Genomic DNA, 26,122 nt, shown 5'->3' on the forward strand with positions numbered 1-26,122 from the left:
TACCTTTCCAGAACGGACCCGCCCTACTCGGGTGCACGGACCTTCTGTTTACCTGCTGCGCGGCACGCCCCCTTCTCCAGTTCCCGCGGAAGGAGCCGGGCTCAGTGTGCGGCCGCACCAGTCCCCGCGCGCTCCCGCGGCCGTTCGGCGGGCCGAAGAGAGCGAAACACAACAGTCCTGGGGCAGATGTTCGGGGAGCCGGATAGCACAGACGCGGCGTAAGCGAGAGGTGGGAGAGGAGGGCTCCGGCACAACCTTAGGCCTCGCCGCCCTTCCCTCCTGGGTACCCCTGGTGGAGACCGCCCGGGAAACATCACAGGGCCGTCCCCGACCCTCCTCGCCTCCTTAGGTTAGCAGAGCGCAGGCGCAAGCCAGGTGGGCGGAGTGGGGCGAAGGCGCCGGTTGGCGAGGTGAGGAGCTCAAGCGTTGCAGGTCTCCGATCGGGTACGAGCCGTAGTTGGATGTCAGAGCGCAAGCGCAGTAGGGCCGGGCAAGAGGCGCGCGCCGCTGTGGGGCTGAGCACGCAGGCGCGGGGCCCTCCCCACTAAGGGCAAATGCTGGCGGGGCATTAGGGCGCAGGCGTCTTGCCGGGAGCGGAGCCCTAGAGGCGGGCGGCGGGTTTCCGGTTCCGGGAGCAACGAACGGCCGCGGCAGCGACAGCTATCGCTTCAGAGGAAGCGTCTGCGGAGGAGGAAGAAGAACGGGGCAAGGCGGGAGTCACAGGCGGGACCCTCGCCATGGGTCCGCGGACCTAGAGCAGCGGAAGCTACCGGCCCGGTGCCGAGCTGGTGAGACAGTCGTGAGGGTGGAAATGGAGAGCGCTCAGGCGTAGGATGGGGAAGAATTGAGGCTCACAACGCTGACGGAGAGGAATGAAGGGCCCTCAGGCCGATGAGGGGGAGGAATGGCGGCGTCGGAATATTGAAAGGAGGAATGGAGAGGTTTTGGCGGCGGACGGGGAGGAAGGGGGCGCAGAACGCTGACAGGTGGACGTGTCGGGAGCCTGGACGAGGACGGAGAGGAATGGGGAAGGTTCTAAACGCTTGAGGAGAGATCTCGGGGCCTCTCAGGTTAAGGGGAGAGGAATGGGGGTTCAGAACGCTGAGAGGGAGAAGTGAGGGGTTCTCAGGTTGATGACGGGGAGAGACGGAGGCGTTGGGATGTTGAAAGGGAGCGACCGGGGCTTCGTCTGGAGAACGAGAAGTAACAGGGGTTCAGAATGCTGAGTTAGGGGTGGGCATGGTCTTGGGACAAGAACGGGGAGGGATGGGGTTTGGCTGAGAATGCTGACGAGAGAAGTCAGGGTCTCCGGGTGATGAGCGGGAGAGGATAGGGGACGCTGAAGGGAAGGGATGGGATGAAGAAACTTTTTAGCTGAAGATGAGAGGAATAAGGCATGGGGACTGAGATTGGGGAGGACTTGTGGCTCAGGACACTGACAGGGGAAATGAGGAGGAGGCTTTCAGGCTGAGGAGCAGAAGGTGTGAGGGGCTGTTCAGGGTAGAGGTGTGGAGCAGCTGGGGGCTGTCTGGCAGAGGACACAGAGGAAGTTGAGGCAGTAACACCGAGGCAGCAGGTAACGGGACATCAGAAAGGGAAGGAATGGGAAGGCTGAAAGACTGAAAGAGAAATTGAGGACTCCTGGGTCAAGGAAGGGAGCGAATGGGAGGTCAGAATACTGAGGCAGAGTGCTGGGACCTAGGTCTGAGGATGAGCAGAATGGGGCCTCTTGGGCTGACTGTGGGAGGAATGGGCTCTCTCAGGCTGATGATGGGGAGGGGAGTATGGAGGTTTCAGGGTGATAAAGGGGAGGAAAAGGGGCCGGTAGGTCAAAGACAGAGGATGTCTCCTGTGAGGAATGACAGGGTCCTGGATTGACAGTGGGGAGAAGTGATGACCTCTCAGGCTGAGGACGGGGAAGAATTGGGGATCAGTTCATTGAGTAAGAAACGAGGATCTTTGGGTTGAGGATGGGGACCTTAAAGTTGAAGATAGGGCTGCCTGGTCAAGAAGGGGTAGGAATGACAAGCACCTCGGCCCAGGACAGGGAAGAGTGAGGTGGGAAAGGGGATTTTTCTCTTTCATATATTGGCCAGTTGCCTGTGGTAGGTCCCCGGTCTTGGACAAGCATTACTAAATACCGGCGGTCTGTGTGGTTAGGGCACAATGTGTCCTCTCCTAGAGCCTCAGTTTTCCCCCTTGCCCCCTCCATGTTGCAGGCCGTTGCTCCTTCCTGTGGCCCCCATGGCTGAGGACTGGCTGGACTGCCCAGCCTTGGGCCCCGGCTGGAAGCGCCGCGAGGTCTTTCGAAAGTCAGGTGCCACCTGTGGACGCTCAGACACCTATTACCAGAGGTACTGGGTGGGTTGTTGGACAGAATCATGGGTAGGGCTGAAATCAGGGGGTGTGGTTAATTTGTGCATGGGTTAAAATTATGCAAATATAGTTGATTCTTATTATTTACAGATTCTATACTTGCAAATTAGCCTACTCACTAATATTTGTACTCTCAAAGTCAATATTCAGTGTACTTTCACAGTCATTTATAGACATGCACAGAACAGCAAAAGATTTAATTTCCCCGATACACTCATTCCCAGCTGAGATTGAATGAGGCCTTCTTATTTTACTTCATGTACCGTAAACAAGTGCCCTTTTGTGGTCTACTAAGTGCCATGTTTTTCACGTTTTTGCACTTTTTATTGGTGGTTTTGGTATTTACAGTGCTCCCACCCCAAGTATAGTGCCGAAGTGCTGTCTAGTGTTTTAAGTGCAAGAAGTCTGTGATGTGTTATAAGAAGAAATTACATGTTAAATAAATTTCAGTTGTGAGTTGCAGTATGGTTAGGTGTGAGTGCAATGTTAATGAATCAAAAATGTGGTACGTCTAGAAAAACAAAAGGAAATTTTCTAATTTGTACACAAGTCTGCTCTGGAAAACACTAAAGTAACATGTATAGTACATGATGAAGCTAGGGGAAAGGTGGGAAAATAGCTAAACTTGAAGATCCATAAGACAATACTTAGGAAAATAAAATGTAGTGGATAGTGCAAGAAGCTGAAAGCCAAGGACATTGATGGTTTTGTTACTCCTGATTAGGAGTATGTTAAACGCATCTCAGCTAGTGCTGACTGGCTCACACATTTCAAAAGGTGATACATCCTGAAAGATGTTAAATTTGCATACAAGGCAGGTTCTACAGATCAAGAGTTTGCAGAGGAATTTTAAAAATACTTGGTAAGTGTTACATGGGAAAAACGTCATGCAGAAAAATAGGTTTCACTGATGACTGACTTGTTTTACAAGGACCGTGGTAAAGGTTCAGATGGCCTCTGAAGCTCCTGGCTTTACGTCATTCAAAGGCCATGCTGTCGGTCACTTGTAAGAATGTATTAAGTAGAGTGTCTTTAAACAGGAGCACACATAAAACAAGGTTATGCATTGATTAGTTGACAGAAATGTCACCTGAGGCTCACAGTACCCTAAACTGTAGTTCCACAAGAGCAGAGGTTCTGTATTCATTTATGCAGTGCTCAGCGTGACCCTGTAAGACATGCCAGGAATAGTGGGAATCGACTATAAATGCACAAATGTATATGTTTATATGCAGTTCACATTTTAAGGATCTAAGGTAATTAATGAATTTTCTGCATTCTTCCTGAACTTTTTTTTTTTTTTTTGGTCTAAGTTGCTGTTTTTCTGGAGGAATAAAGTCATAAATACAATTATATTTGCTTATACTTAACTGTATGTTTATCCATATTCACAACTTGTGTGAAACTGCCAAAATTTAAAAATTTAAATGCTGTTGTCTAGACCTATAAAGGAGCAGGATTTATCTTAATTAGGGTAAGATAACAAGCATGTCACAATTTTGTGAATGCTGGTAGGATATACGAGACTCCTGGGTCAGAGATGAAAGATAGTTTATTACTCACAGTAACAGCAGTATCCAGAATGTCATTAATTTTGTGCCAGTTCCCCAAATGCCATTTCCCATAGCGTGACCTGAAGAGGACTGACTAGCTTCTGCCCATGCATTAGGTTGTAGGAAAGGAGTCCTGAGCTTAAGGAATCCAATCTTTTGTAACGTTAGGACAGTAAGGATGCCTTCCCTTTGCTCTGAAAGGAGAACTTATCTCTTATCTTCCAAGGCTGTTTGCTGTACAAACATCCTTGAAAAGATAGTTCATAACAAAGAACTATCAGTGCCTCTCTTGCAAGACATGCGGAAATGCTAGAGACCTTTTGGGTATTCCCTCCGAGAATATTAATTACTCCTACTTAGTTTTATATGTAGTTGCATTTGTTTCTTCGTACATGTTTTTATATACATATATGTATGTTCGTTTATTCACGCGTATATTTTTGAATGGGTGCTTCTTGTATTTTTTTCTTTTTTACGTATTTAGTATTTTAACTTTAACGCGTTTATATATTACTCAACAAGTTTGAATTTCTGTCTGTGTTTACGTTTATTTACTTAAACAGACTGCAAGTAGTAGTATGTGTTATTAATGGACGTGTTATCTATTTATGTTTATATTGCTCGTTTGTGTATATGCTGGTATCTAAACACATTTTGTGTTTCTGCTATGCGAGCTTAGTTGGGGTAAGACCTGGTCAGGGCTCACAGGCCAATCCCAGGCTGCCAGCCCTTGATCTCCTGCCAGCCCAGAACCCTCCCATTGGGAGGGTTGTGAGGGTGGAGTGGCCACGGCTGCACTGGTGTACCAACCCATCCTGGCCCATTCCCAGCCCCACAGGAGACAGGATCCGAAGCAAAGTTGAGCTGACCCGATACCTGGGCCCTGCGTGCGACCTTACCCTCTTCGACTTCAAACAAGGCATTCTGTGCTATCCGGCCCCCAAGGTACTACACAGTGTGGGGTACCCAGGCAGGGGTGACTGAGCCACCTAACACCCACCCACAGGTCTCTTCCCGCTTTCTTTCTCATTTGCAGGCCCAACCTTTAGCTGTGCCTAGCAGGAAGCGGAAGAAGCCTTCACGGCCAGCCAAGACTCGAAAACGTCAGGTTGGACCCCAAAAGGGTGAGGTCAGGAAGGAAGCCCCAAGAGATGAGACCAAGGCTAATGCTGACACAGCCCCAGCTTCACTCCCTGCACCTGGGTGAGTGTTGGCCTAAAGTGAGCCAAGAGGGTGAGGGTTGTGGTTGGGGGCACACTCAGGTCCCCACACCCATGTTTCCCATCCCAGGTGCTGTGAGAACTGTGGAATCAGCTTCTCAGGCGATGGTACCCGGAGGCAGCGGCTCAAGACATTATGCAAGGACTGCCGAGGTGAGTGGCCCCAGAGCCCTGGGAGATAGAAGTGGAGCAGGCCTGATGTCAGGCTGGGACACCGCTGTCAGGCTTCAGGTTGAATGTTGGATGAGGTTAGATATCTGATGCTCCTTGTCCACTTCTCTTCTTCCCCCTCCCTTTCCCCAGCGCAGAGAATTGCTTTCAATCGGGAACAGAGGATGTTTAAGGTAAGCACGACCTGCCTCCTCCTCACAAGTGTGTGGTGGGAGCAGGATGTGATGGGGGCCGGTAAGAAGGTCTGAAGGAATGATGATGGATCCACAGGGTGTCAGAATCATTTTGTAGGGAGCCAGCTACGGCCAGCAGACAGTAATGTGTTAATGGGGTGTCAGTAGACACAGTGATGAGGTTAACCAGGCACCTGGAGACATTGGGGATGGACTCTGATGATGGCTTATTAGTAGTCAGCTATAGTGATGAGGCATATGGTGGACTCCTAGACGTGGCAATGGGGGCTGAAAACAGACACATAAGGGGCAACATACTTGGAGCTACTCTGTCTGGGCCTGTGACCTCGCCCCACCCATTCCTGGCAGCGTGTGGGCTGTGGGGAGTGCGAGGCCTGCCGGGTAACCGAGGACTGCGGGGCCTGCTCCACCTGCCTTCTGCAGCTGCCCCATGATGTGGCCTCGGGGCTGTTCTGCAAGTGTGAGCGGAGACGGTGCCTCCGGATTGTGGAAAGGGTGAGTTGGGCAGGTAGGGTGGGCCCAAGGCTCACCCTATCCCCTGGCTGTCAGAGCCCTGGCCCCATGCATCATGCCTCTGGCCTCCTTGACAGAGCCGAGGGTGTGGAGTGTGCCGGGGCTGTCAGACCCGAGAGGACTGTGGCCGTTGCCGAGTCTGCCTTCGCCCGCCTCGCCCTGGTCTCAGGCGCCAGTGGAGGTGTGTCCAGCGGCGCTGCCTACGGGTGAGTCAGGATGAGGGGGCCAGGGCTGGGGCAGAGCACATTCTGCTGTTAAAGTTGCTACTGCTACTGCTGCTTCTTCCCAGCCTTGCCCACCTCATGTCTTCTTTTCTTCCCCACCCTATGCTCACCTCCCTGGCCTCACCTACCTGCCCCTATCTGCCAGCACCTTGCCCACCGTCTCCGTCGCCACCATCAGCGATGTCAACGACGCCCTCCCCTGGCTGTGGCTCCCCCTGCTGTGAGTGCCACACCCTACCCTCTGTCTGTCCCACGCATGCTTTCTGTACTCCTTTTGAGGGTGGGGGGTAGATGTGGGGGTCCTGGGTCGGCCTGGTTCCACCAGGCCTGAACTTCTGTTCTGGCTTTCTCCCAGGGTAAACGTAGCCGCCGCAGAGGGGGCTGTGACTCCAAGATGGCTGCCCGGCGGCGCCCCCCCCGAACCCAGCCATTGCCTCCAGTTCCCCCATCACAGCCTCCAGAGTCCCCAGAGCTGGTGAGGCCCTGGTGGGCAGGGGGAAGGCACAACTATAACTTTGCCCAGCACCTGCCCTGACCCCACCCCGTTTGCCTCTGCAGCACCCCAGAGCCCTGGTCCCCTCGCCACCTGCCGAATTCATCTATTACTGTGTAGACGAGGACGAGCTAGTGAGTGGCCCCACCCTACCTGGACAAGCCTAGACCCTCCCAGGGCACTTGGTTAATTGCAAAGGAGCAGCTGCTGCAATGGGCCTAATAGGGGAACAGCAAGACAGAGTAATGGGTACTAGCAGGGAATAAGCAGACAGCAGGGGAGGGACTAACATGGGATCGACAGGTGCAGTGATAGAGTACTTAATGTCAGATGAATCAACACTCTGGTGGGGCTAGTATAGGAAAAGCTAGTGTAGGGAATGGAGTTCACACAGGATGAGCAGATTCAGCAGGCACGGTGCCGGTAGCTATAGAGGGTCAGGAAAACGCTGCTGGAGGTGGGGGTCAAAGACGTTGTCTTGGCAACCATTGGTCTAGCAGATGAAGTCACGGATACTGCATTGGAGCAGCCACAGTCCTAATGCTATCAGGCACTGTCCGGTATGGTGATAGTGCCTGGTATAGGACTAGCAGATGCTGAGGTGTGACTAAGACCAGTGCACAGCCACTTCCCTCTGATGGGGCTAGTGAAGGGACAAGAAGAACAGCACTTGAATATTACCAGTAACCGCACCCCCGCCCTTGCCTATCCCCCAGCAGCCTTACACCAACCGCCGGCAGAACCGCAAGTGTGGAGCCTGTGCAGCCTGCCTGCGGCGGATGGACTGTGGTCACTGCGACTTCTGCTGTGACAAGCCTAAATTTGGGGGCAGCAACCAAAAGCGCCAGAAGTGTCGTTGGCGCCAATGCCTGCAGTTTGCCATGGTGGGTGATGCAGAGGAGTCAGGCGGGTGGGATGAGTTAACTCAGGGCCCCCACTGTCTGGGAATGGTGGGCAGGCCTCGTGGGTGGGGTGGGCCAGATGGGTTCTGCATTTTCAGAAGAATGGATGGGATGATGGGTTCAGCTAATGAGTAGCAAACATTGTGCCGGGGTGAACGAATCGAAGTGGCACTGGCAGGAGACTAACAGGCTCAATGAGGGGGGCCTCATATGAAAGCAGCTTCTGTGCCGCAGTTAATGTGGATTAGCAGGCATGTTGATCAGGGCAGGGTGGTCGATCATTGTGTCAGGTGGCCATAATACCCTGTCTTTGTTCAGAAGCGGCTGCTGCCTAGTGTCTGGGCAGGATCTGAGGATGGGGCAGGGCCACCCCCACACTCTCGTCGAAAGAGACCTGGCTCTACTCGAAGGCCCCGTCCGGGTCAGATATTGAAGACCTCCTTGACCGCACCTACGGCCCGACCAGGCCATGCCCAGACTCCAATGAAACAAGAAACAGGCAGTGGCTTTGTGCTGCCCCCACCTGGCACTGACCTTGTGTTCTTACGGGAAGGTGCAAGCAGTCCCGTGCAGGTGCCTGGCCCTGCCGCAGCTTCCACAGAAGCCCTGTTGCAGGTGAGGATCCCATCTTGGCTTGCCCTTCCCAGTCCTACCCAGCCTTGTGCCAGGAAGCTGGGACCAAGACTGCTGCAATCCTCCTTCACACAGGAGGCCCAGTGCCCTGGCCTGAGTTGGGTTGTGGCCTTACCCCAGGTGAAGCAAGAGAAGGCGGATGCCCAGGAAGACTGGACACCGGGCACAGCCATCCTGACTTCTCCTGTATTGCGGCCTGGCTGCCCCAGCAAGGTGGGGGTCGGTGATGGGTGGTCTGTGAGCAGAGTGATGGTGAGCCATGATGGTGGTTCTTGAGCAGAGCAACAGATGTGCTGATTGCAGCCTCACCACAAAATTACCCCACCTGTCTGACAGATGCCCCACCTTCCCCAGGCAACTAACTTTGCCTGCTTGCTGCCCAGCTAACAAAATGGAACTCTGAGGAATGGGAAAGGTTTGTAGGCAGAGAGATGGATTTTCTGGGCTGAAATGTGACAGAAGTGGGATTTGTTAGTATGCTGACAGGCTTGCTGATAAGAGACTCTCTTCTCAGGCCAACCCTGTCCTTCTGACTGCTGCCTGTTTCCTACCTCTCCCAGGCAGTGGACCCAGACTTGCCACGTGTGAAGCAAGAGCCACTGGACCCTGAGGAGGACAAAGAGGAAGAGAGCAAGGATGACTCCGCCTCTGACTCGGCCCCAGAGGAGGAGGCAGGAGGGGCTGGCACACCCGTGGTCAGTGCTGGGGGACATTTCACCCTCCCCTGACCCTGCTTTAGCCCCACTGGCCATGATGACCCATGATGTTAATTCTTCCCCAGATCACGGAGATTTTCAGCCTGGGTGGAACCCGCCTCCGGGACACAGCAGTCTGGTTGCCAAGGTGTGCCCCACACAGTGAGGGGTGGTATGGGGTTGGTGCTGGTCAGATATGGGCCCTGAGTGTTAAAAATAGAGCCAGCAATTTGGCATAATGGCAGTGGGAGGTAGCTTATATCACTGTGCTGATCATGGTCAGTGAGAGGTTATGTGTAGGACCCTAGAGACTTTTTCCTGAGGTTCAGGTTAGGGCTTTCCTTGGGTGTGTGGGGGTGCCATAGAGAGACAGGGGTCAGTGGTGGTTAAGGATTTGATGCCCTATGATGAGATATGGAAGAAAAGGATAAAAGCCTGATCCACATCTCCCTAAGAAAATCCAGAAGGGTTCAGGTTTAATATATAAATTCTTATTCCGTGAATCATCATTTGGGGTTTTGAAGGTGTTTGGAGTCTCCAAGAGATGACAGGTGGGCTGGACGGTGGGTGGGTGGATCTGGGCCCTGAGATGTGCAACTGTGCAATCTTAGGCTGCTCCTGCACCTCCTGGATTGTCCTCTGTGGACAGGGTTGGGCTGCATTTCTTGAACCTTTCCGGAGCCTGTTGAGGTTATTAAGAGTTTCAGCTGCTTCACAGAACTGTCCCTGCAGGCCTGGCAATAGTATGAAAGATAGCTTCCCCTAAGGACAGGGCTGGTGGGAGGAGGACAGGAATCCTACCTCCTAAAGAATGTTCTCAGGCTGTACATAGGGTTCCAGATACAGGCAACATAAACTGTTGGCCTAGGCACCTAGATTCCTTTGTTCCTCCAAGCTAGCTTCTGCAGGCCAGAAACTCCATCTGTCTTGGGCAATTATAGAGGTACTGATTGAGTACCTGCCTGGGTATGCTGCAGTGTGAGAGATACCATGGTGAACACAGTGACCCTGGAAGGCTTCTCCTTCAGGAGACATGGATTCCTGCCTTTAGGGAGCTTACCATCTAAGTAAGGAAACCTGTTTCCTTGTGTGTAAAATCATTATATGTTAACGGAGAACTAACAGTTCAGGTGTTTGTAATGGAATATTTTAGCAGAGAGATAAGAGATAAGGGATAATTATGGGGAAATGGATTCCAGGCACACAATACTAGGAAATGGTCTTGTGATGCTCCATTTTGCAAAGAGCGAACCTCATTCAACATACAGTCCTGCTCCCTCTTCTCTAGGTCCAAGGACCTTAAAAAACCTGGAGCTAGAAAGCAGTAGACTGGAGGCTTCTGCAGACTGTAGGATTCAAGGTGATAATTTACAGACTGGCTTTATGACAGACAACACTGATCTACTCAGAGCTGGACCATAGACCGAGGGGCATATGTAGGATTCAGTAGGAACTGGAAAAACCTACCACCAAACCAGAGAATCAGGCCGGCCTGTTCAGTACTTTGAGCTTATAGAGGAAGTAAGGAGGAAAGAAAGAGAAAGAATAGAAAGTTGTTGCAGCTGCTCCAACTGGTGCAAATCTCAGGAGCTTGACTGTGACCAGAAGTGCGGATATTATGGATGGGAGAATCTGGGGTAGAGAGGGGATGTAAAGGCCACCACAAAACAGCCTATACAAGCCATCTTCATAAATAATTTTTCAGTGGCTTCTGGATGAGACCTGGCAGTGTTTCTGAACATTTCCATTTCCACAGAGAGACAGCATTTGAAAATATAATGTGAATAAATGAGGAAAGGAACTGCTATTTGGTTAGTTCCTCCTACTGATCTATTTTATTTAATTCTGAAATCTTTTTAGGAAGACAATGATTTTTGCCCATTTTTGCATATGGGAAAACAAACTCAAAGAAGTTAAATAACTTGTCCAGTGTCAAACAGCTAGTATCAATAAGCCTAGAATCAGACCCAGGTCGTAAAAACCTTGTTTAAGCCACCGAACTATAAGCTGTAATACTATATTCGATATTGTGTAATATTATAGTGACAGAAGTTTTTAGTGACCTTGAAAACAAGGTGGATTACTCTAAACAGAACAAATCCTTTACACTGCTGCCTCTAGTGTGGTTTAGGAAGTGCTGAGGCTTTTTGGATGGTGTCACCTTGTCTCAACACCCTGGCATCCAAGAGACTGGGTTCTTCCCAGGACTTGGGTGTTGTATAATATTCCGCAAACACTAAAGGACGTCCTTCCCTGGTGGTCACTGTTCATTTCGCTTGTTACCCTCCTCCTCGGCTACAGCAGTCTTCAGAAGTACAGCTGCCAGCTTGGCTCATCTTTGCTGACAACGTACCTCCCTTGCCCAGTGACGACTTTTGTGCTTGGTTTCTGCTTTTGGCCCCTCTCTGCTAGGAGTATGAATTCCTGCTTCCAAGTCCTGCATAAGGGCCAGTCTTGGCTCAGCCCTGCCTCATTTCCCAGTTTTTCATAAAGTGCCAAAAAATATAGGCCTGCAGTTTGTTACTTAGCCAGCTTTACAGGGCTGTGACCGAGTGCATGCCTCCTTAAGTTTTGTAGCTTTCTGTTTTCCCCTGCCTTACTCTAGTCCCTGCCCTGCAGCTTTAGATAATTCATATGAAGATTAGATATTTCCCTACCCATAACCCTTTCTGCTGCCCTCCTCGGCTGCTTCCTTTGCCTTACCTACCTGAGCCAGAGTCAAGACTGGATAATTTACTGATACTGTTTTGCTCTCCCCAGGACCCAGCCACCCAACCCTAGTATTCTGTACTGTCCTAAATGAAATTTATTTGATGGGCATTCAGACTCCTAAGAGTCTGGTTACAGTGTGTATCACAGTAGGATTGGAAAAGCAGCACCATTAATATAGAGATTATATATATATGTATATGTATGTATATGTATATATATGTATATTGAGGGACTTGTAGGGATTTGACCTTACATAGTAGTGGGAGCTGGTTAAACAGTCTCTGTAAGGCTGTTGTCTTTACATCTAATGCTGGAGCTTGAAGTCTGCAGGGCAGGCAATCGCAATCGGGAAGGGAAGATGGATGTAAAGTGTGGGAGACGGAGGACACTTTGGCGCGTAGGAGCACGAGCACGAGCTGGAACCGGAACCGGCGAGGATGGCCTAGAACCCATGTCAGTCTCTCACCACCTCCAACTTCGATAATGTGGGTGTCCTGCAGAAGAAGCTGGTGCCCTTCATCACAGAGTTAAATACTCATCTGACCCAGGAATTAGAGACGCTGAAGGAAGATCCCAGGGAAAGTGGAGCAGCTGCAGGCCTGACTGCAGGCCTGACTGCTGCCCCACACCAACGAGGTGAGCCAGCAGATAAGTGACAACATGTGTGAACTGCAACAGTGCCTGGTGCCGCACACCAACCTTCCGAGTGTAAAAACGGTGTGCTGCTGCTTGACTTCTGCCCTCCAGTTACCATGCAAAATGTCTCTTGTGGCCCATCCTAACCGGAAGCATACGGGGAAGGGAGTTCTGGGAAACGTAGCCTAGTCAAGGTGACACATTACAAAGCCACCCTGCCATGAATCAGCTCCCAAGGGTCTCACTGCTCACCTGAGGATAACTTGATAAAGCTACGTTGCTGAAAATGCAAAGTTGAAGACCATGGATTTCATGGTGACCCCAGCAAGTACAGAAATTCTGTCAAGCCCACCCAGAAAAAACTTGCTGGTCTCGGCTATTTTTGTATCATTCATTCAAGTATTGAGAACCTGGCCCATGGTAGGCACTGTACTTGATACTGGGATACAGAAATGAAAAAGATATAGTCCATGCAATTTTATTAAATACATCAATATGTATTACCAGTGGTGAATGGATATCCAACTTTATCATGGAATTTCATGGTGAAAATCTAGAGTTCAGGAAACTGTCAGGAGGACAGCCCTTGCGTGAACCTTGTTGGGGCACAATAGGAATTGGAAATAATATAAATAGTTTTTATCTCTGAGCTGTTCTATTTTAAAATTATTTTAAAATGACTTTTATTGTCCTGTTTACTGTTTTATACACTTAGTGTTTATTTGGGGAGTGTCTTGGTGGTGGTAACTGTTAACTCCGAGAAAGTGGGATGGTGGGTGGCAAGATCTAGGTCAGGTTCTGTCTTAGGACAAATCACTTCTCTAGGCCTTGGGGCAGCTTGGCTGAAAGCGGAGGCTAGCGAGGGCTAGCTGGGCTCTGGTCCTGGCCCCGCCCGGCCACCCTCCGAATAGGCCCGCCAGGGGGCGCCGGGGCCGCGGTCATCCCACCAGGGCTCGGGAGACGCTGCCCCCCACCCCAGGCCTGGGCGGCCCAGGGGCGTGGCCTCTGCCTGGCTCGGACGCCGATCGTTGGCGGGACCGGGAGAAAAGCCGACTGTCCTTCATGTGGTGGTAAAACAGGCAGAACCGCACTGGAGTTAACTTATGGGGCGCGCCCGGGGTGAGGGTGCGGCACCACGAGCTCTGGACCGACGCTGGGACGTTCGAGGGCAGCAAAGTATCGCCAAGGGTCGTCTTACCCCGTCGCGGAACTCCTTTCGACGGGATCCTTCGGGCTGTACGACCTCTAGGGGTGTCCGACGGGCTCTCCTGTTAACTGCGCTGCTCATCCCAACCCCCGTGCCTGACTGAGGGCCTTTTCATTGCCTCCCTTTTTTCCCAAGGGTGTAGTGTGAGGGGTGGTTCCACCCAGATCAACCGGCGGGCCAGTCGTCCCTGGGACTTGAAGATCAAGGAACTGACCCACAGGACTCAGTACAGGGAACAGAGACGACCTCTAATTTCTTTCTTTTTTGTTTGTTTCAGGCTACATAAACTCTTAGCAGTAAATGAAAATGAGTATTTTACCGAACTGCAATTGAAAGAAGAAACATTATAGGAGAAAAAAGACAAAAAGAGAATTATTAAAAGAGATTATTAAAAAGAGAAAAGACATTATTTTGTGGCTGAAAAGCTGAACCAGCAATTCAGGAAACGGAATCCAAATCTAAAAACGTACCGCATACAAAATCTGAAGTGGGTGGATTACAAATGATTAAGGAATGCTAATTTACAGTAAATTGCAGCCTTGCGACGGTATACACAGTAGTTGTACTTTGGTTGTTAGATGTCAGTGACTAGGTTCTGATTTGTTTCTGTGCTCTAGTGTGCTGTGCTCATCCTGCTTTAGAAGGAGAGTACCAAAGTGTCATTCTTTCTTAACCGACTTTTAGTTACTTTTAGTTACTACCACCTTGCTTTTGACCAGAAGTACAGCTGTGGTCTCCACCTGTGCTGAGGGCCCCTTCTAGGTTCCCTGATCGGTGTTGCCTGTTCCCTTTCCTGGGATACAGATTCTGAGGCCTCATTACCTGCCCTTCTTACCCACGTCCTGACTGGTTTACTGGGACCCCTAACTCAGACTCTTTATTTTGCCCAGCCAGGTCATGTCATGCCCTCCTAGCCCATCTGATCTGCTCCCTCCCCCCATCCTAAGGCACCCTGAGACAGGTCTGGCTTCTGCCCAGTGCAGTAGGAAGATTTTATTAAAAACAGATTTATCATTACTGGTGTGGGTGGGCTGACAAGACAGGCTCCTTAGGCCTTGATTGTCTTGGCTGGAAAATGAGGATAATACCTGCTGTTCCCATCAACCCTCTGAAGTATCTGTGAGGTCCAAAGGTTTTATGTATGAAAGTACCTTGCAAATTACCTTAAAGAACTACACAAATATAAGGTTGTTGTCCTGTGATGATTACTACCATCATCAAGATTCAGTTAGAAATGGCCGCAAAATTTAACCTTCCCATAAAATATCCACTAACTTTTCTCATGCTTTTAGGCTGATTACAGTATATAAATAGCAAAGTCATTTGGAATGTAATTAGACCTTCGCCTTCACTTCGGGTTAAGGAGGCTTATCTCTGTTATTCTGATGAACCCTAGAGGAAGGGAGCGCGGTTGCTGGAGGCCTGGCCGAGGGCGGGGTGAGGACCGCGCAGACTCAGCTCCTCGGCTCCGGGAGGAAGTTGCGAACACCAGCGTCTATGGTCACCATGGTGACGGGACCGACTTGGGCCCCTCCCATCTGCCCCTCACCCTGCCGGGCGCACCATGGCAACCAGACCTCTGCATTGCGGAAGCTGGTCTCACTGGTCTCCACAGTTGGGAAACCGCGGCGGACGCCGCCCCCATCCCGAGGGACTCGAAAATGTACAGCCAGCGATTTGGCATCACACAGCGGGAGGTTAAGGGCCCCACTCCCAAGGTGGTGATCGTGGTAAGCACGGGATGTGTGTGCGGGACCCTACCGCTTTCTGCATTTCCCTGCACTTCAAGGCCAGCCGAGCCCATCCTGGCCCCAGCCGCGGCTCTCACAAGGGGAGCAGGTGCCTGTTGCAGTGGGGGTTGAATTTGAAAGAAGGGAAGATAGGTCATTCACCTAGCTCCTGTACTCTGTCCCTCAACCCTTACCCTTTACCGCCCTCGCACCAGTTATATTTAGATTCTGTATTTGTAGAATCACCACTTGGGATACTGAGACTTTTTCAGGCTCCAAGACACCCAAAGGAAGGTCTGTCCCCTTGTGATGTGGCGTCTGTCACTGGAAGGGTGCTGGGCTGGGGAAGGGCAGAAAATCGGGTCTGGGCTGGTGGTGATTCAGCTGTATGATCTTAGGCTGGTCCTGGCATTCCCTGATGAGATGGTATAAGAAAGGGGATTGGGCTGTGAGGGTTGTGAGCGGTTATGGTGCCCTTCCTATACCAACTCAGCTGTGACAGAAGTGTCCCTGCAGGCCTGGAAATAGGATGGTTGGTTGCCTCTAAGCTGGGGTGGTGATAGGAGGCTAGGCGAATGCTGTGTGCTGCAGAATTTGATGGGTCTTGCTCAGAACCCCAGACACTTGGTCTATGCACCTGGATTCCTTTGTTCCTACAATCTAGTCTCTACAGGCTAGAAAGCCTTCTTGTGTAATTGGCAATGATAGAGGTATATTCTTGAGCCCCTGCTGTGTTCACAGCACTGTGAGAGATACAGGGGTAAATATGATGACCCGGGGAGGTTTATTCTTCATTAAAAGTCTGATCCCTGCCTTCCTGTTGCTGCTTTTCTAATTGCAGAAACAATTTGTTCATTCATAAAACCATTAAAGGCTAACACGGTGGATAGTCATGTGCTATATTGTCTGTGATGGTAGTTTATGGAAGAAATATCAGGAATAATGAAGTATGCAGTTTTACTATGCACCACAGAGCACATAGAGTGTCCCAGTCCACTTATAGACCTGCTCCCTTTTCTCTAGATCCAAGGGCTATAGGTTCTTGGTTGGGAAGTCAATAGATTGGAGGCTTCTACAGACTGTAGGGTTCAAGGTGATAATTACATATTTCATGGACAGAAACTGATCTACCCTGGGTTCTATCCCAAAACAGAGATCAGGGGCTGGGCTACTGTTCAAGTGCCATTCCTTGTGATGGGAACCAATAAGGAACAGAAAAAAAAATTTTACCACCAAACCAGAGAAGCAGACCTATTGAATACTTTGAGCTTATAGAAGAATAAAGAGGAAAAGGGAAAAATCAGAGTTGTGCATCTCAGATGTCAGAGTGTGATAAGAAGTGTGGGTGTTGGAGATTGCAGAGATTCGGTGGCAGAAGATTAAAGCCACCAGAGATGAGACTTGGTGCTAAACAATTCCTCCAGGAGAAAGCCGTAAGTGACATAACACCTGAAGTAAAGAAGAAGTAAAGGAACATTTATTTGGTGAGTGCTGCTTAGGGACCAAATTACTTAATTCTCAAAATAGTTTCTTAGGAGCACGTTTGATTTGCTCATTTTGACAGGTGAGAAAACTGAGGCTCAGAGTAAGTACCTTGTTCAAATTCATAGTTATATTGTGTAGAGGCTAGAATCAAACTTAGACTGTAAAACATTGTTCTTTAAGAAATATAAACTATAAACTCCATTGTTAGAAACTGTAATTTAACATGTTACAGTAAAAGATTTCAGTGATCTTGGAAACACAAGGTAATTAAACAGTATGTTCTGCCTTTAGCATGGTTTAGAGTTGCAGTGCCCAATATGGTAGCCACTAGCCACAGATTGCTTTTAAGCACTTGAAGTGTGCCTAGAGTCACATGTTGAAATGACAATATTTTGAATATATTGGTTAAATAAAATATATTATTAAAATTAATTTCCCGTTTCTTTTTACTTTCTAAAATGCAGCTACTAGAAAATGTTGAACTATAGATTTGTTTTACGTCCTAGTTCTGTTAAACGCATGAATATTGAGTAATGCTGAGACTGCGTGGATTGCTGTCACCTTGTTAGAGAACTCCAGGTCATATCTTACTCATCTAGACACCAGGCCCTTCCTGGACTGCAGAGATCTGTTCAGGATACCCCAAGCCTTGCAAGACTTCCTGATCCCTGGCTACTGCTAAGGGTGTTTCTCACCACCCTTCACTTCCATTCTCCTCTTAAAGTCAAAATGTACTTCAGAGCCAGGCTCCTGCTCTAACAACTCAAGATAATTGATTCTTGATGACTTTGGTGCTGGGTTCTCAGCCCATAAATCTACTGGGAGCTTGAGTTTCTGTGTATATCTTGCCCAAGGTATAGTCTTGACTCGATTCTATTATCACTGAATCTGCATTCATAAAATGCCATATATATTAGAGAACAGTAGTTTGCTAATTAAGTAGCTCTAGGCTCTAAGTAATTCTGATATGGATTAGCTACCTACCATATAACCTCCAACATCATCTGTCTCCAACCCATCTCAGACCTGTCTCATCTTGTTCAACTAAATTTAGGTACTTGTATGTGTACTTTGAACCCTGAATCTTTTCATCAAGCTATCTGCAAATGTTGATTTTCTTTTCTCAGGAGACTCCTTTACTAAGACCTAACACTAGTATTCTGGTAATCATGACAGTGATGTTCTAAGTGTAAATTAGCAGATTGACTTTCTCCAATAAGTTAAGAATTTTGTTAATTGTAAATCAGCATCCCAGTGTCTGTCCATCTAAGGTGGACTTGATAAATCTGGCTAAAAATACAAAGCTCACAACAGTGGATTTCATGATGGCCCCAGGAGAAGCAGAAATTGCATCAAGCCCACCCAGAAATGTTTTCTTCCTCCCTCCCTCCTTTCTTTCATTCTTTCACATGGAGAACCAATGGTGGTGAGGCATTGTGCTCAAAGCTAGGAATACAGAAATGAGAAAGATAGTCCATGTGATTTTATTAATGTATCAATATGTTTTCAAAATGATGTCTGTATTTCCAACTTTTTTAGTGTAAGTTTGTGTAAAAAGAATATAGAAATTTAAGTTATTCCAAAATGTCAGTAGTACTGTGCTTATATTGGGCACAATAGAGATAAGAATAAAGCTTTACCATCAGTCCCCCCAACCCCCAACCCTTTTCTCTTCCTTTTTCTGCTTCCCTCCTTCCTTACCTTCCTTTCTTCTTAGTGGAGAGTGTTGTTGTTGTTGTTGTTGTTGTTTTTGTTACAACTCATTAGAGAGAGCAGCCTCTTCTAGTTGAGTATTTTGATGGTAGCTATGTTGTCTACCCCTGAAAAACAATATAAGATAGTGGGGGCACGATGAAGGTCAGGAATTAGAAGACCTCTAATTCTTATTCTATCTAGTATTTAAAGACTATTAAATCACTTAATGTTTAAAGACTATTAAATCACTTAATGTTTCTGAGTTTGACTAAATAAATAAATAGAGTCCTGCTCAAAGTTTTAACTTCATAATTCCATGAACTTTTACTCAAACAGCTTTTAAGAAATTTTTGAGACTGATTGATGACATTTTAGGATAGGCTCAAAGAGTCAAATTAAACCTTAGGAACTTAAACTCTTTGTGGTTGTCGCAGGTTGTATTACTTTGATACAACCAATTTTATCTAGTATTGGTGCAGGTCATGATTAATTGAAAATATGCAATTGATTTTTGATCGATTGTGAGTGATAATTATTTGTTTTCAGAGAGCTAAGCCTCCCAAAGCTCAAGGGGCTGAGCAAAATCTGCAAAGAATCCAACGCAGCCATCAGAAACGTCATGCTATCTTGGCTTCCATTAAGTCAAAGGAGCGGGATCGCTTGAAAGTTGACTGGGACCAGCACAGTGATCACAAGTTTGTGGACAGTCTTGTGAAAGCGAGAATCAAGGATGCCATGCAAGGTTTTATCATCAACACTGAGGAAAGACGAAATAAGTAAGGTTCACAAGCGTGGTGCTTCAGACTATAAAACAATTCTAAAACTCTAACATGAGCTTGACCAAAAATCAAGTGAATTTTTAAAGCAAGGATCATGGCTGAGATATTCATATCTCTACCAAATCAATAGCTACTGCTTGTTTGTATTTTTACTTGTGATAGCCCATATTTGATAGAAAACAAAAGAATATATCAATATTTTGTTACTTTAAAGTCTGTTTTTATTTTGTTAAAGATGTACATTATGTATCTAATTTGTATGTGATCAAATAAAATATGGCACATGTCAATCTGTTGCTTTAAATGGTGACTAGTCTTATTTTGTAGAAAACTGCAATGATCTTTGCCTTGCAAAATTTATGACTAAACATGTGCTTTGGTAATTAAATAAATAAAAATCAGTTGGTAAAATGGTCCCTGTGGCATGACAGTTTAAATTTTTTTGTGATTTTTTTTTCCAGGCTACGTGAACTTTTAGCATCAGAAGAAAATGGGTATTTTACTGAAATGCAGTTGAAAGAAGAAACAATTGAGGAGAAAAAAGATAGAATGAAAGATAAAACCAGATTATTGAAAGAGAAGAAAGAAAAAGAGAGACAGGATTTTGTGGCTGAAAAATTAGACCAGCAATTCAGGTAATGATACAGAAACACACACACACCGAATCTGAAGTTGGTGTATGAAAAACTGATTTAGGAATGCTAATTTATAGCAAACTATGGCCTTAAGATGGTGTACATGGTAGATGTGCCCCTAAGTCTTGGTAATTATACATATCATTGGATAATACAGGCACTGAGGGTTTGCTGTTGTTTTGTAGTGAGAATGCTTAGGACCTACTATGTGAGCAAATTTTAAGTATTCAATATAGTATTATTGTCTATAGTCACAATAGTGTACATTAGGTCCTCAGAACTTATTTATTCATCTTATAACTGAAAACTTGTGTCCTTTGATCAATATTTCCTCATTTTTCCCACCTCCACTCCCTGGGAACCACCATTCTACTCTATGTCTCTATGCATTCAAATTTTTTTTTTTTTTTTTTTATTGAGAATACAGTATTTGTCTTTCTCTGACTTAACCCACTGAATAGTGTCGTCCAGGTTCATCTATGTTGTCTCAAGTGGCAATATTCCATTTCATATATATGTATACATATACATGTATTATGGTATACATGTCATACATTTTCTTTATCCATTCACATATCACTAGACACTTAGGATATTTCCATATCTTGACTATTCTAAATAATGCTTCAATGAACATGAGAGTGCAGATATCGAGATACTGATTTTATTTCCTTTGGATATATGCCCAGAAGTGGGATCGCTGGATCATATGGTAATTCTATTTTTAGTTTTTTAGGAATCTCTATACTGTTTTTCACAATAGCTGTACAAATGTATATTCCTGCCAGTAGTGTACAAAGGTTTCCATTTCTTTATGCCCTTGCCAACATTTGTCATCTCTTGTCTTTTTGATAATAGCTATCTTAACAAATGTGAGGTGATATCTCATTGTGATGTACGTTTGCATTGCCCTGGTGATTAGTGATGTTAAGTACCTTTCCATGTACTTCTTAATCATCATTTGTATGTCTTCTCTTGAAAAATGTCTATTCAGATTCTTTGCTCATTTTTTAATCAGATTTTTGGGGGACTACTGAGCTGTTTGAGTTCCTTGTAATTTTATTTTATTTTTATGTATTTTTTAAGGTTTTTATTTTAGGAGAGAGAGACTGAGTGCAAGCAGGGAAGGGGCAGAGAGGGAAGGGGAGAGAGAGAATCAGAAGCAGGAGCCACACTGTCAGCATGGAGCTTGACATGGGGCTCAAAATTACTAACCTTGAGCTCATGACTTGAGCCAAAATCAAGAGTCAGATGCTTAACCGACTGAGCGACCCAGATGCCCCATCTTTATATATTTTAGTTATCAATCCTTTAACAGACATGTAGTTTGAAAATATCCCATGATTGCCTTTTCATCTTGTTGGTTGTTTTCTTTTCAGAAGCTTTTTAGTTTGATGTGGTCCCACTTGCTTATTTTTGCTTTTGTTACCGTTCCTGTAGGTGTCATATCCAAAAAATCATGCCAAGACCAATGTCAGGGTGATTTTTTTCCTATGTTTTTGCCTATATGTTTTATAGTTTACAGTTTTATGTTTAAGTCTTTAATTCATTTTGAGTTCATTTTTATGAATGGTATATATAATTGTTCAATTTTATTCTTTTTCATGAGGATATCCAGTTTTCCCAAGACTATTTATTGAAGAGACTATTCTTTCCCCCATTGTGTGTTCTTTGCCTCCTTTTAAAAGATAAGCTGATTATATATGAGTGAGTTTATTTCTGGGCCCTGTATTGTATTTCATTGACCTATATATCTATTATTATGCCAGTACTATACTGATTTAATAACTGTAACTTTGTGAAATAGTTTGAAATCAAGTGTGTGATGCTTCCAGCTTTGTTCTTTTTTACCAAGATTGCTTTGGCTATTTGGAGTCTTTTGTGGTTCCATCTGAATTTTTGGACTGTTTTTTCTACTTCTGTGAAAAATTCATTGTAATTTTGGTGGGATTGCATTGACTCTGTAGACCATTGCATAGCATGGACATTTTAACAGTATTGATTCTTTAATCAAGGACAAATGATATCTTTCCACCTATTTGTGTCTTCAATTATTTTTATCAGTATCTTACAATTTTCAGTGTATTAATCTTAAACTTCTTGGTTAAATATTTTCCTAAATATTGTGTTGTTTTTGTTGCTTTTTGCAAGTGGAATTGTTTTCTTAATTTCTCTTTCAGATAGTTCATTTTAGGTGTATAGAAATTGCAACTAATTTCTGTATGTTTTCATATCCTGCAACATTACTGAATTTGATTAGTTCTAACAGTTTTTTGGTTGAGTCTTTAGCGTTTTGTATATATAAGATCATGTCATGTGCAGACAGTTTTACTTCTTTTCCATTTTGAATGCCTTTTATTTCTTTTTCTTGCCTAATTGCTCTAGCTAGGACCTCCAGTACTAAGTTGAATAAAAGTGGCAAGACTGGGCACCCTTATCTCATTCCTAATTTCAGAGGAAGAGCCTTCAACTTTCTACCATTGAGTATGAAGTGAGCAGGGCACTTCTCATATATGGCCTTTATTGTAGTGGGCTACATTCTTTCTGTACCTAGTTTGTTGAAAGTTTTTATCATGAAAACATGTTGAATTTGGTCAGATGCTTTTTCTGCAGCTATTGTGATGATCTTATAATTTTAATCCTTCATTTTGTTAATGTGGTGCATCATACTTATTGATTTGTGTATATTGAACCATCCTTACATCCTAGGGATAAATCCCACTTGATCATGGTGTATGATCCTTTTTTAAGTTAACGTATTTATTTTGAGACAGAGAGAGAGAGAGAGAGAGAGGGCAAGAGAGAGGAAGGGAGAAGAGCAGAGAGAGGGGGAGAGAGAGAATCCCAAGAAGAGCCTGACACAGGGCTCGATCCCACGGACCATGAGATCATGACCTGAGCCGAAATCAAGAGTTGGATGCTTAACCGGCTTAGCTATCCAGGTGCCCCACTGTATGATCCTTTTAATGTGCTGTTAAATTTAGTTTACTAGTATTTCGTTGAGAATTTTTGCATCTATGTTTATCAGGGATATTGACCTGTAATTTCCTTTTCTTGTAGTGTCCATGTGTGGCTTTGGTGGCAGGGTAATACTGGCCTCATAAAATGGATTTGGAAGTGTTCTCTCTTCTTCAATTTTTTTGGAACCTTTTGAGAAGGATTGGTATTAATTCTTCTTTAAATGTTTGGTAGAATTTGCCAATGAAGTCATCTAGTCCTGGGATTTTCTTTACCGGAAGACTTTAGATTAGTGATTTAATCCCCTAACTCATTATTGATCTTTTCAGATTTTGTATTTCTTCATGGTTCAGTCTTGATAGGTTTATGTGTCTGGGAATCTATCTATTTTTCCCAGGCTATCTAATTTGTTGGTTTGGTATTGTTCATAGTAGTCTTCCATGATCCTTTGTGTTTTTGTAGTATCAGTTGTAATGTCTCCTCTTTCATATCTGATTTTATTTATTTGAGTCTTCTCTCTTTTTTTCTTAGGCTAAAGGCTTGTTGATTTTGTTTATTTTTTCAAGAAACCAAATCTTAGTTTCATTGATTTTTTTTTTCCTGTCATTATGCAAGTCTCTAGTTTATTTACTTTTGCTGTGATCTTTGTTATTTCCTTTCATCTGCTAACTTTGGGCATTTTGTTGTTTTTCTAGTTCCTTGAAGTAAAGTTGCATTGTTTACTTGAGACTTTTGTTTTTTCTTAATATAGGTGTTTATTGCTCTTAAATTCCCTCTTAAAACTGTTTTTGCATATCCTGTAGGTCTGGTATGTTGTGTTTCTATTTTCATTTGTTTCAAGATACTTTTTGATTTTCTTTTTGATTTCTTCTTTGACTCATTGGTTGTTTGTTCAGAAGTGTGTTGTTTAGTTTCCACATTTATTTGTTAGTTTTCTAGCTTTCTTCCTGTTATTAATTTCTAGCTTCATACTATTGTGGTTAAAAAAAAAAGATGCTTGATAAGATTTCAGTCTTCTTAAATTTGCTGAGACATTTTTTGTGACCTAGGGTATGATATATCCTAGAGAATGTTCCATGTGTGCTTGAGAAGAGTGTGTATTCTGCTGCTGTTGGATAGACTGTTCTGTATGTCTGTGAGTTCCATTTGATCTAAAGTGTACTTAAGTCCCATGTTTCCTTATTGATTTTATGTCTGGATGATCTATGCACTGTTGAAAGTGGAGTATTGAAGTCTCTTACTATTTTGCTGCATTGCTGCAATTTCTCCCTTCAGACCTGTAAATATTTGCTTAATATATTTAGGTGTTACGTGCATATATATTTACAATTGTTATATTCTTTTGGTATGTAAGGACCTTCTTTGTCTTTTTTTTTTTTTTTTACAGCTTTTGAGTTAAAATTTATCTTGTCTGTTAGAAGTATAGCCACCTCTTCTCTTTTTGTTTCTACTTGCATGGAATACCTTTTTCCATTCCTTCACTTTCAGCCTTTATGTGTCCTTAAAGCTGAAGTGAGTGTTTTGCAAGCAGCATATACTTTGATCTTGTTTTCCTTCTGTTCAGCCACTCTGAATACTTTCAAATTTCCTGTCTTTCAGTTCTCAGATATTTTATTCCACTTGATCAAATCTGGTGTTGATGCACTCTCTTGCATTTTTCATTTCATCCATTATATTCTTTAGCTCCAGAAATTCTGTTTGGTTCTTTTTTTATGATTTCTGTCTCTCTGTTGAAACTCTCATTTTGTTCATGTATTGTTTTTTTGATTTTGTTGATTGTCTATGTTCTCTTGTAGCTCACCGAGCTTTAAAACAATTATTCTGAATTTTTTTGTCTTTAGGATTGGTTACTGAAACACTATTGTGTTCCTTTGATGGTGTCATGTTGTCTTGTTTTTTATTTGTGTGTTCCTTGAAGTCTCTTGTGGCTCTTTTCACATCTGAAGAAGCAGTTACCTCCTCCATTCTTTACTGGATTGCTTCAGGAGAGGCATACCTTCACAGGCCAAACCAGCTAGGAATTCTGAGGCTTTCTCAGACCTTTTTACAGGTGTGCTTGGTCCATACTTTTTGTTCTTTCTTTTAGCCTGCAAAGCCAGGCCAGGTGCTGAGAGCCTCCCATTTGTTTTTCCTAGTATGGTACCCCAAAATACTTAAATTTGTGTACCTCCTCTCAGTCCTACAGAGTTGGGCGGGCTTTCTGTGCATGCTGGCCAGCCACCTGCATTTGGGCTATGGAGTCACCAAATGTGAGTAGGGAAGCTTGTGTATCATGTTACTCGGGATTCAGGAACAGAGTAATATAACAAAGTAACATAACAAAGTTAATGTAAACCCTGAGTTAAAGTCTAGCACAATTCAGAAGGAATACAAGAGTTCATTTTTCACAGCATGCAAAATTGGAGTAGATGAGAAATCCAAAGGTCAACAGGTGTGAGAAAGCAGCAAAACCAGGCACGTAGAAGGATCAGAACATGGTGTCAGAGGCAAGGCTTTTGCCACCTCCTCTCTCTCTGCCATGAAGTTGCTCTTAATCACATAGGCCACTCTAAAGCCTCCTGGTAGAGGCCCAGAGGACAAGTAAGCTATTTCAGTGAGGAGTGCATACAGATTGCAGATGCATCTGTGCTAACAGAGTAAATTAGACCACTCAGAGTGGAGGGAAAATCAAGTTCCCTGGGTTGGGGAACTGCTGAAGGACAGCAGTGAAAAAAACCAGAGTAGCAGTAATGCATGTGGCCAGAAGGGACTTGCCACGTTCCTCATCGGGCATATGGGTAACTTGAGTTCCACAGGTACTAATTTTCCTGAGTCTTCAAGCTTGTAGTAAACAAGACAGGATTAGACTTAGATTTTCTAGCCTGGTACAGTCTCACCCCTTGTCCTTGCTAGGACTCGGACACTCCCTACTGGTTGCTGAAGGGGAAATTGCAGGGAGGGACAAAGGGGACACTAGCAAATGAATTTCAACGGATCATTCATATATTTTCCACTCCCTGGTGAATGTTTCTCAACACAGTAAGGAAAATGAAACTCAAAAGTGATTTGGGTTCTTAAAATACCTATTTGGTAACATTTTACAGATTTCATAGATAAATCTTGTATAACCGAGTATACAGCTTCACAGGGAAGTTGTATAACTTGCTAGTTAGATAAGTTGTTATCTTTTTGAAGAAACAGTTATATCCTATAGCATTATAATTTATCTGAAAACAAATTGTTTGTTGTGTTTTTAATGTAATACTACCAACTCTTCAATACAGAGCATCACATAGTTTTTAATTCATTAAGAGAATGAAGAGTCAGGGTTA

The 26,122-nt window shown here is 45.1% G+C and overlaps 2 protein-coding genes across 51 annotated transcripts in view; both read left to right on the forward strand.

The window, feature by feature from the left end:
* Positions 1–139: 139 nt before the first annotated feature.
* On the forward strand, positions 140–14,079 carry LOC144242744 (methyl-CpG-binding domain protein 1). Of its 50 annotated transcripts, none has more exons than XM_077777756.1 (18): positions 143–218; positions 2,220–2,354; positions 4,760–4,874; positions 4,936–5,132; positions 5,220–5,302; positions 5,453–5,493; positions 5,863–6,009; positions 6,105–6,233; positions 6,397–6,471; positions 6,607–6,726; positions 6,810–6,878; positions 7,461–7,628; positions 7,965–8,261; positions 8,355–8,492; positions 8,840–8,974; positions 9,061–9,122; positions 10,263–10,334; positions 13,807–13,858. In XM_077777756.1, the coding sequence occupies exons 1-17, from the start codon at positions 187–189 to the stop codon at positions 10,300–10,302; spliced, it is 1,983 nt and encodes a 660-aa protein (XP_077633882.1). In that variant the 5' UTR covers positions 143–186; the 3' UTR covers positions 10,303–10,334; positions 13,807–13,858. The 50 variants fall into 50 exon arrangements, 49 of the variants coding, with proteins under 49 accessions (XP_077633897.1, XP_077633900.1, XP_077633876.1 ...); XM_077777755.1 differs by lacking the exon at positions 13,807–13,858 and adding an exon at positions 12,017–12,100; XM_077777754.1 differs by lacking the exon at positions 13,807–13,858 and adding an exon at positions 12,010–12,097.
* An 846-nt stretch (positions 14,080–14,925) lies between these two features.
* CFAP53 (cilia and flagella associated protein 53) overlaps positions 14,926–26,122 on the forward strand; it is a 34,940-nt gene continuing 23,743 nt past the window's right edge. Inside the window, exons 1-3 of the mRNA XM_077777779.1 lie at positions 14,926–15,259; positions 18,986–19,215; positions 19,680–19,853. Of these exons, the coding sequence (XP_077633905.1) occupies positions 15,191–15,259; positions 18,986–19,215; positions 19,680–19,853 (473 nt within the window). The 5' untranslated portion in view covers positions 14,926–15,190. The remainder of the gene's footprint in view (positions 15,260–18,985; positions 19,216–19,679; positions 19,854–26,122) is intronic.

This window comes from Crocuta crocuta, unplaced genomic scaffold (genome assembly GCF_008692635.1).
Source record: "Crocuta crocuta isolate KB4526 unplaced genomic scaffold, BGI_CrCroc_1.0 scaffold36, whole genome shotgun sequence".
In the NCBI taxonomy this organism is placed as follows: Eukaryota; Metazoa; Chordata; class Mammalia; order Carnivora; family Hyaenidae; genus Crocuta; species Crocuta crocuta.

Coding starts and splice junctions, on each gene's coding strand:
- LOC144242744 (XM_077777726.1), top strand. CDS start 187: ATGTTCGGGGAGCCGGATAGCACAGACGCGGC. Junction 8,493..8,839: donor GGCCTGGCTGCCCCAGCAAG/GTGGGGGTCGGT, acceptor TACCTCTCCCAG/GCAGTGGACCCAGACTTGCC. Junction 9,123..12,009: donor ACAGCAGTCTGGTTGCCAAG/GTGTGCCCCACA, acceptor TGGAGCTTGAAG/TCTGCAGGGCAGGCAATCGC.